The sequence below is a fragment of the Rutilus rutilus genome (genome assembly GCF_951802725.1).
Source record: "Rutilus rutilus genome assembly, chromosome: 14".
NCBI classification, from domain to species: Eukaryota; Metazoa; Chordata; class Actinopteri; order Cypriniformes; family Leuciscidae; genus Rutilus; species Rutilus rutilus.
Window position 1 is genome coordinate 13641333 of NC_140219.1, and position 15743 is coordinate 13657075.

Here is a 15743-nt window from a genome sequence, read left to right on the forward strand (position 1 = left end):
TACTTTTGTTGCCCGCAATATTGTAAATTTTGACAATAATGGCTGTATGTTGAGTTATTTTCAGGGGACAGTAAATATATACTGCTATACAAGCAGCACATTGACTACTCTAAAAGATATCCAAGTTTCATTTCTATAGTATTGTCCCTTGAGAAGATATACTAAAATGTTTGCTGAAATGTGAGGGGTGTGTACTTTCGTGAGATACTGTGTATATATGCGTGTGTGTATAATATATAACATATTAATTTGTCAAAACTCTTTGTTACTGTACATATTTTCATTTATTTTTTATATATTTATTTTTAAGAACATTTTCATCTATTATATTTGCTTTCTTTCCATCAAAGAGAAACTGAATGTGTTAAAACTGAATGTAATACAGTATATGCTTAAAATAGGTACAATTCTAAAGAGATTTACCTGCTGAAAAAAAACTTAATGCAATATTTACACTATCATTAAAAAGTTTGGAGTCAATAAGAAATTGATACTTTTATTCAGCAAAGATACATTAAATTGATCAAAAGTGACAGTAAAAATCTTTTGAACGAAAAATGTATAATGGTTTCTACAAGAATATTAAAGCAACACAACTGTTTTCAACATGGATGAATAAAAATGCGCCAAAGCACCAAATTAGCATATTAGCATCAATCAGCATAAATTATTTCTTAAGAATCATGTGACACGGAAGACTGGAATAAAGGCTGCTGAAAATTCAGCTTTGCCATTCCATGAATAAATTACATTTTAAAATATATTACAATAAAAAACAATTCTTCTAAATTGTAATAATATTTCAAAATATGACTATTTTTTACTGTATCCCTTGGTGAGCATAAGAGACTTCTTCCAAAAAATCTTATCAAACCCAAACTTTTGAATGGTAGTGTACAGTAAATGATATTGATTTGTATGCTATTTTTTTTTTTTAATGTCCCCACCTTGATTAGTTTAACCAGAAGGTTATCTTAGTAAACCTACTTCACTAGAAAGGGCCAAGTTTTGCTGGTGAACACAAGATCCACCAGTACTACTAAACCATCAGTATTCAGCATAAACCACCCTGCTAGCCTTAAGTTGTTATTGTCAGCAGGGTCGTCATGATTCATTATTTTAATCTATTCGTAATCCTAAAATTAACACATCTACATTTGGATATAAAATGTGTCTCCGCCTCATCACTGTTTCAGATACCGAAGTCTGAAACAGTTCAATGTGGACATCTGCCAGACGTGTTTTCTGACAGGCCGGACTACCAAGGGCAAGAAACTACACTACCCCATCATGGAGTACTACACCCCGGTACATATGCTTTGTTACTTGCAGAGGTTTTTTCTTTGCCAGCTGGCAGCTTTGTGCTTGCTCAAAGGTTTCAAATTCAATCACTATTATTCAAGGCACTACGCAAAATAAATATGAATTGAACCGAATTGATCTCCTGCAGTGAAATACAGCATAAGGCCATTTGCTTAATGGTTTTCCCATGCTCCAGTCTGAGTTTTATAGGTGGGCGTATTTATTATGCTCCGGCTTTCTGTAGCTGCTCAAGAGATGATAGATTGAGATGGGAGGAAGACAAATGTTCTGTGTGGAAACTGATGTACTGGCTGTGTGTCGGAGGAATGTTACGAAGAGGATGTTTTGTGTCTCAATCGCTCATGTTCTCTCATTTTTCTCTCCTCTGGCTCTTTTTCTGTCTCTCTCTTTCTGAATCATTCCAGACGACCTCAGGCGAGAAGATGAGGGACTTTGCAAAGACACTAAAGAACAAGTTTCGCTCAAAGCAGTATTTTAGTAAACACCCTCAGAGGGGCTACCTGCCTGTTCAATCAGTACTGGAGGTGGAGAGCTCTGAGACGTGAGTCTGACTTCCTGTCTCCGCTGATGAGAATCACACCTAAGTGTTGTTGCGTTCTTTTTGTAGGTTTATAAGTGGAGAACTGTGGGACTGAATGCGGTGCACTGCAAAAATTATTCTCTTCCCTGCTGAAAAGAAACATCTTAAGCCAGCCTTAGCTTGTCTGTTGACTGGTCAGACTGGGAGACCAGCTGGATGTCTGGGTAAATCAGTTAAACAGCATCTTGTCCAGGCTGGAAGGACCCGCAGATCATCTTAGGACAGCTTATTTTTGTCTTATTTTTGTCTTATTTTCTAGTAAAACTATCTAAACATCCTTAAAACCAGATACATTTTATTGATAAATAAATAAATTAACCTAGATGGTTTGCTGGTATTGGCTGAATTAAGCTGGTCGTCCAGCTGTTTTCCCATTCTAAATATCTGAACACGCCCTAAACTCCTCTAAATAAAGCAAATGGATCAGCCTGTCTAGGTTGGCAGACTAGCTAAGACCCACAAGCCATCTTTCTTTTTTTTTCTCTTGTTTCCCAGTTAAAATATTTAAACATCCTTAAAACCAGATAGGTTTTGTGGAAAAATGTTATTTAAAAAAAGCCTAGTTGATTTATTTGTCTTGGCTTGGTTAAGCTGGTCTCCCAGCCTTGCCAAGCTGTTCTTCAGCTGGTTTAGCTGTTTTCCCGTCCTGGCTAGCTAAAAGCGTCAGACACTCCTCTAAAGAAAGCCAACGGATCAGTCTGACCAAGTTCTAAGACCAGCAAACCAGCTTGAACACAGACATTCATACATATCAAACTACTTTGCTAACAGACGTGTGTCTGTGTGTGTGTGGTTTCACAGACCCTGCTCATCTCCCAGGCTGCCTCATGCGGACACACACAGCCGGATTGAGCATTTTGCCAGCAGGTAAGGGTTCAGTCTCACACGGACAGTGATCACGCATCAATTTGGCTCTGATATTCTCCCAGCAGCCACTTCTGCTCACTCTCCTGAGCTCTGATTGGCATATTGATCCTCTTTGCATGGACACAGTGTACCAAACAACAGGGCCTTAACAACAGCCTTAGAGGAAGTGAGAAGGATGTGAGAAAGAGAGGGACATCAAAAGAGAGAGGGTGAGAGATGGCATTCAGAGGGGTGGACAGGGGTCAGCTGCTTTCCATTAGAAGAATGAAAGCACACAAGGTCTGGAGGGCTCGAGGGAGCTGCTAGCACAGATCAGTCTCATCTGGCCTGGACGGAGTGCATGTTACACACTCAGGAAACAAACAAACATACAGACATACACTTGTACTCGAACATGTTAAAACGTTTATACTTAGTTATACCAGTGGGGTTTAGAATTAGGTACAGTAGTGCTTCAGGCTTATGTCACCCTCACACACACATTTGATGCCACACAATTTCTGTCATTTTACTGCTAAATGATGGCATTAAATATATGCAAATGTAAATGAGTATGAAATATATGCAAATTTATGAGCTGGGGGGATAGATGTTGCTACCCCACTGAATTAATGGTCAATACTTCTTAAATGATGTATCCCAAAAAAATCCCCAAAACACAAAGAGAAACAAACACTGTATGAGACCATTATCAACACAATAAAACTAGCATAATAATAACCAATACGACAAAAGTAATTCACATTATACAATTACTAAGCAATAAATATTAAATCATGTACCTTATAACCCTTTTAGTGAGATGCACAATATACAATATAAAAGGGAAAACCAACAATTCAATGCAAATATAAGATACAAAAGCAATACAGTCTGTGCAAATTCTATTTAACAAATCAGGTCATTTACAAAACATAATAAGTTGAAAATCGCATGGGTTTGGAACAACATGAGTGTGAGTAAATGACAGAATCTTCATGGTTTGCTGAACTAACCCTTTGATTCAGCTGTGGGAGCGCAGTGAAGCTAACGGCCCAATGTGACTGGTTTGGTTTGACTGCAGCAAACGATCAGAGATATGCTCCTCTGCCCCGTCTAACTTCCCTGCCAACTACCTAAATACACACAAGCACATGCACACATGAACGCACAGATCAGCCCTTTGCCTGCCCTAGCATACTGTGCTGCCAACTGTCTCTGCTCACAGCCTTCTGCAGCTTATCTGTACTACAAATAGACCAGAGCACACACTCCCTCTCTTGACTTCTGTGTCCTTTTGTCTTCATCTGTCTGTCTCCTCCTCTGTCATATGCTTGATTTCTACTCCTTGCTTTCAATGTCTTAATTCATTTCCATCAATCACCCACTGTATCCCATTTTTTCCTCTCTTCTTGTCCTTTTTAATTCCCCAAATTTGTGTCTCTCTTATGCTATGTCTGGTTTCCCTCAACACACATCAGTGCCGTCTGCGTTAGTTGTCCCTGCTCAGAACAACATTCATTGTTTTTATTGAACTGTCACCTGTTAAATATATTTCACATGTGTCCGTTTGCATCTGACTGAATGCGTACAATGTTCAGGGATCGTCAGTTTACAGAATGTTAGCAGCCTTGACTAAATTAGAGTAGAAAATTAGTTTTTTTACTTGTTTTTTTCTTTTCTTGAATATTTAAAATTTCATTCAGTTTTTGTTAATGCATATACCAGTGGTATGTCCAGTAGAAAAAGGCAAATTCCAGCTCCATAAAACATACAGCTTACTATATATAATATCTGGGGGCTCGTCCGGTATTATTACTTCACTACAGTAAAGTGTTTTTTTTTCTTGCGTCTATTTAGACATTTACTTGGTCACAAATTGTGATCAAATTGCAAATGGTCACATGTTTGCGGCCTTATCTAGTTTGCATTATTTCTTTATTGAATTTGGCTGCTAAAATATGGTTGACATAAAAAAACATGGTGATAAACAACATTATCTGACAGGTATCATTCTTTGTAATTAAATTCCTCACTCTGTCTTTGGATGTTCACGTTTGATTCTTTGATCTTGATGTGCTTTCAGGAAACTCTCAAGCTTTCTATTCATGTCCTTTTCCCTTCATGCTTTTGTGCATTCTTAAACTAAACAGCTTGATCTAAGTGTTGGCTAAATAAGAAAAGACAAGCATTTTATAGCTGTAAAAATGCTTCTACAAAGAATGAAAAATCCACATCTCTTTTGCAGCCCATTGGAAAATCCCTTTCATTCAATTTTATCTGATAGTTCAGTCCTTTACAAAATATGAGTGATAGAGAGCATGTGCTAAATGAGGTGGTACATTATTTATTTTCGACATCGACAAGACTTGCTTTGAACTTTAATAGAAAATTAAATTCTCATCAGATGTCTCAGATGTGGTATCTGCAGTAAGAGCGCAGAGAGAGAACGTCATAGCCAAGAGAACAGAGATTGTATGTGCGTGTATAGGCTAATCCAGAGTAATGGCTGGAGGACCTCAAGATAGAGCGGGTGGGAGAATAAATCCACTGGCATTTGATGTTCTAGACTCGCTGTACAAGTCTGCATATGACAGAGTAAGTGGTCTGTAGTGATGGCCTTTCATCTGAAAAGCAGACAGCATATCAGAAAGAATGAGCCGTTGTTCTGAATATTAACACACAATGTTTATGTACTCGCTGATTTGTGTTTGTGACCTCTCTTTTTCCCTGTAACAAGAGACCACACTAACCACACACTGAGAAATGCCCATTTAAACAAATACAAATACATGCGTGTATAACCATCAACTCCATTTGACCTCGCACCCTAGAATCTGTGGCATCATCAGCTGTTCCTAGTTACACATTTGATTGGATCTGAACTGATGGATACTTCTGCGGATTCAATTAGGAGGCGTCACAGCCAGGCGGAGGGGTTAACCAGGACAGCCAGTACCACCGTCATTGGCTGAAGGACACCTGGTGGGTGAATGTGTATCGACTTTCTGCTATTCTCTGAGGCAGCCCCATCCTGCATGTGGGTTCTATAGTCTGCTGTGTTCTGAAGTTGAATTCAGACCATTCTCTGGCAGCTTTCCAAGCAACATGACATGAATGCACTTAGCACTCCTCATTACGGAGCCTCTCTATAGAGGCTCTTATATTGTTGCTAATTCACAGGCTGTCCTGGTAAGGCAGTGAAATCTCCCCAGTCTCTCACCTAAGGGTAAGCTAAGGCAGGGAAAGTGCAGTGCATTGCTAAAAGCAAAGTTTCACCCATGTGTTGCTAATGGTAAGCACAGGGACCATTGTCAGCTCCCTGTTGTGTTGAAAACACCTCTGTTGTGTTGGGTTAATCTTGTCTGTGCTAGATGGCATACAGAAGTTTGCTGGAGGCACAGGGTGAACCTTCTATAAGCCACGCAACCTCTTTTTATACATTGTTGGATTCTGACTTGGGTTGGAGCACAATTTGTTGCATTCTCAAAGTTGCCATAGTGAGCAGTAGCATCAAGTCTGCCGCACATTTTGATCACCCCCTTTGTTGGCTACAGTTATCCCGTCCTGTCCATGAAATCCAAATGAGACGCAAGCCAAAATAAAAAATCCATTTACACTTCAAATATATATATATTTTTCCGAGAGATGGTTTCTGTCATTTTGAGGTAGTTCTTATCACGTTGATTTTTGTTCAAGTGTTTGTTTTTCCGGTAAGTTTTGTTTTAGTTAGTTATTTGATGCTTTAAAAAATCTTGATGCTTCAAGATTGGCAACTGTGCTTGTGATTGAGTCCTGCTGGAGTATGTGCAGGACCTTGATACCATGGGTTCACCTCAGGATCACTATACTGCTCAGGCAACAAATAACGTAATTGGCGCAAGATGTCAACGGATATTACTGGGATATTTTGGCTTCATTTTTGGAGACACCTGTTTTTCTATATCATGCCTATTTATCTGAGATAGCTCTGTAAAACGGATTTAAAACAGAATGTTTTGTGAAAGGTGCTACACAAACAGATGTGACGTAATAAGCTGGACCAGCCTAAATTGTTAGATTAAACTAAAGAAATATAATTTATCTTTATTTCGCTTAAATGTATTTATATCGCACATTTCACAATACACATTTGTTTCAAAGCAGCTTTACAGAAGATCACAAGGTTAAAATCTCTCTCTCTCTCTCTCTCTCTCTCTCTCTCTCTCTCTATCTATATATATATATATATATATATATATAGCAAATTAGAGTTGGGTGATTTAAATGGTTTACATTTTTGGTGACGAAACAAGCAATCAAGCAGTGGCGATATGATATATCATAATGTATGATACCAATGTCGTCATATTTTGTTGCTGATTTGACCCTACCATTCAAAAATTTGGGGTCAGTAAAAGTTTTTCTTTCTTTTTTTAAATTGAATTGATCAAAAGTGACATTAAATACGTTACAGAAGATTTCTATTTCAAATAAATCTTTTTTTTTTTTAGCTTTCTATTCATCAGAGTCCTAAAAAAATGAAGCTAATACAGCTTTAATGCTAATACTAAAATTAATTAATACAGTTTTTACTGTATGTTGTGAACAAAAACCCTTGGTGAGCATACAAGACTTATTTTAAAGAACTTCTTACCGACCTTAAACTTTTTAGCAGTAGTATATGTTGTTGAAATGTAATCTTGACAAACAGTTTTGGAGATTTCATTAGTAAATTCAAGTAAATAGGACTTCTGCCTAATTGCCTGCATAGAAAATATTTTCAAGATGACCACAGAGTCTTGCTTCCATTACTATTGCAATTGCGTTTGGTGTGGCTAGATATATAGAAATTGCACATTTCAGCTTTACTTTGGCTTCAGGATGTCACAAGGACTCGAGCTGCAGTGAACCATAAAGCGTACATACTGTATACGTTCAGGCATGGCATGTCTGTGGTGTGACATGTAAGCTGTGGTGCTTGTTGGAGATCTTTTTTATATTCTGTTTTTACTGTGCCACTTGTGGCAGGGAATGAAAACTTGCAAGGGGTTTGGGTGAAAATACCCAGGGGAGGCATTTATGTCATAAAAATTCTTGACAAATGAAGTGAAATGGGAACAGATTCTCCCCTGGCTTTGTCATGGTGGTAGAGAATAGAGAGTGAAGCCGGGAGGCACAGCTTCGGCGGTTGCATGATAATTTGCCACCCAGGTTAATTGTACACGGTATCTGAAATGTCAGGGTAGGATCACAGCATGTGATTTTTGGGTTGGAGAAACTGCTTTAAGGTGTCTCGTATGTAGTCGCTGAGATGTCTCGATGAGTCACAGCTGTCGTCGTCTTTTCCTCCGCCAACCATGTGCAATTCCATTCCTCTGCCTCATGTTTGAAGTCACAGTCCTTGGCCCTGCAAACAAATTACAGTGCACAGTGGCTTTGCCTTTGTACGCCTCTCTGTTTGTTGTGACCCATGCTCCATAATATGACATTTTCATTTCGCTTGCTTTTTCTTTTCAGGTTGGCAGAAATGGAGAACCAGAACTGTTCCTTTTTCACCGACAGTCTCTCTCCGGATGAAAGTTTGTGAGTACACCACCTCCCACCCACATTAGAATCTGTCACAGCTGCTAAGTCCTCATGCATGGGCGTGTGGATGTGCGCATGGCCATGCATGCATTCCTTCATGTTTGGTGTAGCTGGGCAGTCACATTAATTAAAAAAGATAATGAAAACGACCCATGGCAATGTGCGCGTTCGCCCTCCATCATATTAAGTCTGTGTGATTAAGGAGCACAACAGTAGGGATGAATAGAGCAGGCTTGGATGCTGACGAGAGAGAGAGAGAGAGAGAGAGAGAGAGAGAGAGAGAGAGAGAGAGAGAGAGAGAGAGAGAGAGGGGCTATTGAAATGCTACCAAACAAGAGCTACAGGCTGGCAGACAAGCGAAAGCCACTGAATTATAAGCATATATAGGTGAAATAAGGTCAGCCCTCACAAAATGAAAACTAATAAAAGAGGTCAGACCATCACAGCCCAGAGTCATGGCAGTGCATGCTTTGTGCTGGAAATGACTGTGTGCATGAGTGAGAGAGGAAAAAAGGAAATTCAAAAGAATACTTCACCCAAAAATGAACTTGTCCTCATGTCGTTCCTGTGCTTTATTCCTTTCTTTCTTACATGGAACACAAAAGAATCACGCTTTTCTATACAATTACAATAAGTTATCCAGCTTTAAATGGCATGCAAAAGGTCCATGTAACCGTCATAATAGTGATCCACATGTCTCATGCACTGGATTCCAAGTCTAAAACTATAAAATTAACTTGTGTGAGGAATTCAAGTTGTCAATCACTGATAATCTTCATCACAATTGTTAATTGTGACCAGATCATTGGGTCAGTTTGTTGGACTTGAGAACTAGTACAATCTTGTAACAATGCAGTTACAATTGCTTTGTTGTACAGCCTACCAAAGTTAATGAAAAGTCAATTAACGATAATGTTTCAAGTTGTTCAGACCAATTTGCATATGCAGTGCTGTGCGCAACACCATTTTAAGGCAAACCACTTGTTTTTATGGCTACACTCACACAGTTTGGAAATGACAACTGCATTTATTTGATTCTGATTTGATTATCTGATTTATTTGATTATCTGATTCTCGAAATGTTCTGTTCGCACAGCATCTTACTGTAGTGGCTGAAATATGCCTATTTTCTGTATGATCAAACAACTAAGTCACGCTTGCCATGAATATCACCTGTAACCAACCATGACAGTGATTAAAATAAATATCCAAGACGTCCATAAAACCCACCGTCGACACTGCTTGAGTTCAGCATTCAAACCTTAATTAACCGACAGCAGCTTTTATACCCAAGTGGAGAGCGAAGCATTTGAGTCAAGCACTGACCACACAATATGCAGCTCCGATGGAAGACCGAGACTGAATCTAAAACCTTCACATGACAGACACAGCTTATATCTGTAAGATACCAAAACAAAAATGAAAACACGGCACACACACACACACACATGAGAGACGCATGTGTGCAGTGTAGAGTGGTTCTTTCTCATTGTGTGCCCTGCACAATTAATTGCATAATGAAACATTACCTATTGTTTGTTGCCTTTTTTTTTTTTTTTTTTTTGGACTTTGGACCTAAATAAAGTTATTTTTATTTAAATGTTATTGGAATTTTTTTAAATATTAATAATAGTAAAAGAGAGGTTTTTTTAATCCAGTTTTTGGATTGGCTCTTTTGGAAAAAACTGCATTAAAGGAACACTCCACCGTTTTTTGAAATAGGGCTTATTCATATTCTTTCATACATTTAGATAGGTGGGTAAATGCATTTTTGTCTCAGTGCATGCATTGTTTTAGTTTGACAGGGTCGGCGCTAGCTTAGCTTAGCACAATGAATGGAATCCTTTGTTGCCAGCTAGCATGTCCTGAGTAAAAGTGCTAAAAAAAGTTTAAAAAACCCACGTAATTACTTCTTGTGGCCTGCGTATTCACAACGAGTACAAATAGCGATGCAGATTAACACTAGGTGATTTCTTAGGCAGATATTGACTTGGGACTATATTATGGGGAAGCACAGGCGAAGCATGGCTACTTAGGCGAAGCACTGCTACTTGGGCGCAGAGATATCATGCAACACATGAAATCCCACGACTTTTGTCAACATACCGGTGTGCAACGAGTCAAAACACAGAAAAACAACATGCGTGACCTGCACCGAGTGTCTTCGCTTTTGGATTGTTTATTTTGAGAAGTTACAGCAAACATGGTAATTATCTGCGTAGCAAAAGGTTGTGAGAACAAGCAAAGGACATATACGAATGTAATGTTTCACAGAATTCCATCGAATGTGGAACTGAGAAATAAATGGCTAGCTGCTCTGGAGATCTGTACTTCAACGCCTCTCTACAGAATCAAACAGTATCGTGTTTGCACAGAGCATTTTGCACCGGAGGACTAAGTTACTTTGAAAAAATTGAATATGGGCCCAGAAAGACGGTACTACGTCTGAAACATACGGCTGTCCCCATCCCATCTATTTTCAAAGCACAGGCAGAACAAAGTGCACATGTAAGTTGTCTTTTATTACTCTCCCTTATGTTAATCATTCGGTTATAAGATAGATGCTGAGAAGCTGTATATAGACTACGGTTCAAATAACGTTAGCCTCCTCTAGTATAACCTCATGTTGAATTCAACCTGTTTAGCATGAACAACCAAACTAAAATAAAAATCGCTGTTACCGTTACCTGTAAAATGAAATGACTGAGGGCTAAGTTAGCTATATTTCTCTCACCGAGTTAGCCTGGTTCTTTTGACTCAGGAGTTTTAGTATAACTACTAGAGAGGAGAAGGCTACAAGCAGTTTACTATACATGTGTCATGTTTAAAATAATCACTTACTCTGTGGACAGCTGTCCATTTGGTCTATTCGGCGTGGGGCGTTTTTTCCAGTTCACTTTATCACACCGGGAAAAAAAATCGAGTACTGCCGGATGAATCAACGCCGTGAAATCCGCGGTAGCTGTGACACAACTGCGGGCACGCTCATCTTGATCTGACACGTTGAGCCTGGTTATCGATGGCAGAAACTTGTCCCACTCGCCACAGCACAGACACTATTTCAGTCGGCATATTCCCCCACATTCACACCACCAGTTCATGTTGGCTCTCATCCTCACGTCCTCGGGCTGTTGAGCGATCGCAACCTCCTCCTGTCGTTCTATTTCCACTCATTTTCTGTAAACTCTTGTATATAGGTATGGTTCTGGCTCACACAAAATCAGCCATGTTCATCGCCATTCATGTACTGTTGGGAAAATAGCCAGGCAGCTACTATTCACACCGGTATGTTGACGGAAGTCGTGGGATTTCATGTGTTGCGTGATATCTCTGCGCCCAAGTAGCCGTGCTTCGCCTAAGTAGCCGTGCTTCGCCTGTGCTTCCCCATAATATAGTCCCAAGTCAATATCTGCCTAAGAAATCACCTAGTGTTAATCTGCATCGCTATTTGTACTCGTTGTGAATACGCAGGCCACAAGAAGTAATTACGTGGTTTTTTTGGGGTTTTTTTTGATAACTTTTACTCAGGACATGCTAGCTGGCAACAAAGGATTCCATTCATTGTGCTAAGCTAAGCTAGCGCTGACCCTGTCAAACTAAAACAATGCATGCACTGAGACAAAAATGCATTTACCCTCCTATCTAAATGTATGAAAGAATGTGAATAAGCCCTATTTCAAAAAACGGTGGAGTGTTCCTTTAACAGAAAATGAAAAAATGGCTCTCCATCAAAAAAAGAAAAGTTCCCGACCCCTGATTTAGACCATTTCGTGAACTGGATCAACTTATTCAGTGAAGAGATCCAACTATAAAGAACAATTCACAGTCAAACTTTAGAGCCAAGAGAATTAGTTAATGTTTTTGCATTACTTCAAAAGACTTGAAATAAACAGTAGCACACAATGAGATTGTATAAATAATTAAAACTACACATTATGTATTAAATATATATTTATATTTATTAATATAAATTATATATTATTAATATATTTTATAAAGATATCATAAAGTTTTTATAAATTAAAAATAAACAGAATAAGTTACAAAAAAAATTTACTTTGGTTTTTGTGTGAAAAAGCTTGAAATCTTAACCCACATTTAAGTAAATATTCACTTTGTATTTTTAGGAAAATTGTTCATTTAAAAGGCAGAGAGAAAGTGCAACAGTGATTCATTTATTTAATATATTTGATAGGGCGTAGGTGCCATTTCACTGGCTGTTACCAAATCTCTCTCGTCCAGCGCTCTATAAAGGGCCTTTGTTTAATGATGGTCCATGTAATGGCACCTGTATAATTACAGCAGACTGCGTGAAAACTGTTTTTTTTTTTGTATTATTGATGTGCCAAATATGAGAGTGCTGATTACTTGCCTGCTTCCTTTGTGTAGTGGTAATTCTTTTTCACTCATCCTGTGTGCCTGTATATTGGCTGTGCCTCTTTAGCTTTTTTTATGTGATGCCATGGATAGTGCTTGGATTTCCAAGAGTGTGCGTGTTTGTGTGATTACCGATTGTTCAGCATCTACGCAGCTATTTGTTCTGTGGATGATGGTGTGCATTGCTCTGTTTTTCTACACTCTAAATACTCCATCCGCAGTTTATGTAGAATATGCGTACATGTGTGCTGTATTGATATGCCTCTGGTGCTTTGTGTGCATTTGGCTTATGTACCTGCTGCTTTGTGTGCACGCTTGGCGCCGCGTGTGTGTTTGTGTGTCTGCTGCTGCGTGGCACGGCTAATGTGTTCAGTGTGCGCTGTCTCCTATGTGGGGGGACTCAGGGATGAAGATCAGTACCTCCTACGTCACTCCAGCCCTGCCCTCGAGGAGGACTCCCCCCACAGCCACCTGTTGGCCCACCTGGACTGCCAGGACAGAGAAGAGCTGCAGTGCACCCTCCACCGCCTGGAGAACGAGAACAGGTGAGGGCTCAGCCAGGGGCACATTCACATTTTCAAACTTGTAGCTGAAATGGGCAAATTGTGCAGCACTAATTGGATTTCCAAAAATAACAAAATTTCCATTTTTTGAAGAAAATATGAATGGCATTTAACCATGCAAAACATGCAAAAAAAATTACGCTAGATTTTGTTTTTGTGTTTGCTAGTTCAATGTAAGTTGTTTTGTTTTTGCTTGTTTTATGATCCACCAGACAACAAAACTATATCACATATAGAAACTACATGTTATGAATATAATATGAAATAAAAATAAACAAAAAAACAAATTATAGATAACATTAATCTATTAAAATATATAATTATGCATAACAATTATATTATAATTAGGGCTGTCAAAGTTAGCGCGTTAATAACGCGTTAACGCAAAATCATATTAACAGCACTAATTTTTTTAACGCGCGATTAACGGAGCGCGTATTTTCTGTTTGACCCGTGGCCCAACCCCAGTTGGAGAAATGGAGATACACAGTGTTGCCAACTTAGCGACATTGCAGACCCCTTTAGCGAATTATTATTATTTTTTATTATTTTTTTTTCTTCAACAAAGAGCCCAAACCTTATTTAGTTTCTGAGAATCGCCGGTACTGCTCTCCCAGCACCAGCGCGCACCTCTCGCTCGCTCTCTCTCTCTCTCTCTCTCTCTCTCTCTCTCTCTCTCTCTCTCTCTCTCTCTCTCTCTCTCTCTCTCTCTCTCTCTCTCTCTCTCTGCGTCTCGCGCGGAGGAGCAGCGCTTTATTCAGTTAAGCACAGATATTATGTTGCTTCTCTAATTTTACAAGTATAGCCGAAATCAGAGCACAGATATTGTCTTTATCTTATGTGAATTTGATTTCACCAGACGATGGCTCGATTATCAGAATTTTTGGGCAGATTAACTTAACATCTTGGAAGGGAGAGCTGGTTATGTTTATTGGGTCGCGTTTCAGTCACCATTTCAAATTCATTCCGCTGTTTGACAACAGAAACAGGAAAATATAGCAATGAAAACAGTTGTATTGAGAATTTAGCTTCATCAAAATTGGCACAGAGAGAGACAAACTGTAATAGGCTAATAAATAATAAATGTACATTTAGCATTTTCAGAAGAGCTGCCCTGTCATGCAAAAATCCAAACATGTTTGTGTTAGTAAATTGCTCAGTGCAAAGAAAGAGAAGTAATGGTAACCTGGCATTTTTTTGTTCTTTCTACGTGTCTAATAGACATGAACAAGTTCTTTGAAAAACATCTGTGACCTTTGAAACATGTCTCGTCTTTATGCTCTATATTGACTATGGTTTCAATAATAAACATAGGCTACATTTGCATAAAGCATCTATATGTATCCATGCCCACGTTGATTAGAGTATTACAAACTTGAAAAGTATTAATTTAAGGTACATTTAAAACAAATAAAAAAATGTGCGATTAAATGCGATTAATCGCAAGTTAACTCATGACAATATGCGATTAATCGCGATTAAAAAAAATTATCGATTGACAGCCCTAATTATAATAAATATATCATTTATTTACTGAAAGGGTTTGTTCACCAAAAATTCAAATTTTGTCATTATTTACTCGCCCTCAATGTTGTTCCAAACCTGAAAGACTTTTATTCATCTTTGGAACACACATTGTTTTTCACTGCCCTCCATTGACAGTCTACTACCACTTTGACCTTCAAAAAGTTCATAAACAGATCGTAAAACTAATCCATATGAAAAAGTGGTTTAGTCCACATTTTCTGAAGAGACTCGATCGCTTTAAATGATGAACAAATTGAATTTAGGCTGTTATTCACATATAAACATTGATCAGCGAACACGAACAAAAGCTCAACTGGACTTGCTTGACACGTGAGAACAAATTTATTGGTTCTTGTGGAAGCTCAAACGTGCTGCATAACACAAGGTAATGAGTCTTATTGGTTCTCACATGTGAACATGCTTGAGCTTCCGTTTAGCAGATCTGATGTGTGCGTTGATGAATGTTCTTCAACAATGAATTGATTAAATCCATAATAATCAATAATGAAAATAATTGACGACAAATTAGTTTTTTGATTAATTGCATCTGCATGCTGCGCAGCCTGTCACGCCCTGCTGTGGGAAAACTGTACAATCCATGCTGCCGAAAACCTGAGAATGCTTTATATGAGGTACTCCCAAACAAATGCATCAGCATAATGTTTAACGTGGCTCGCCGTCAAATGCTCTGACAGATGCGTGTGCTGTTGTATGCATTTGAGACGTGTTTCCTCAGTGCATAACTTACATTTTATGGTTGTATCCTTGTCTGTTCATGTCATGAATTCACTTAATTTGCATGCGTGCGCATACACATCAAACAAACAGAGCGCATTAACTCTGAGTAAACTACACATTTAGCTAAAATATTTCATGTTGGAAGTTAAATGAAGGTTCAAAATCTGCATATAACAAAAGTAATTGTATTTTTATGACAGCAGTACCTGTAAAGGGACTTT

At 38.5% G+C, this 15743-nt stretch overlaps 1 protein-coding gene across 3 annotated transcripts in view; it reads left to right on the forward strand.

Annotated features, from left to right (window-relative positions):
- The window catches only part of drp2 (dystrophin related protein 2), a 175408-nt gene that overhangs the window by 152548 nt on the left and 7117 nt on the right, over window positions 1–15743 (forward strand). For all 3 annotated transcript variants that reach the window (XM_084430709.1, XM_084430707.1, XM_084430708.1), the window contains 5 exons: window positions 1197–1308; window positions 1728–1864; window positions 2705–2770; window positions 8249–8314; window positions 13099–13239. In XM_084430709.1, the coding sequence (XP_084286835.1) occupies window positions 1197–1308; window positions 1728–1864; window positions 2705–2770; window positions 8249–8314; window positions 13099–13239 (522 nt within the window). The remainder of the gene's footprint in view (window positions 1–1196; window positions 1309–1727; window positions 1865–2704; window positions 2771–8248; window positions 8315–13098; window positions 13240–15743) is intronic.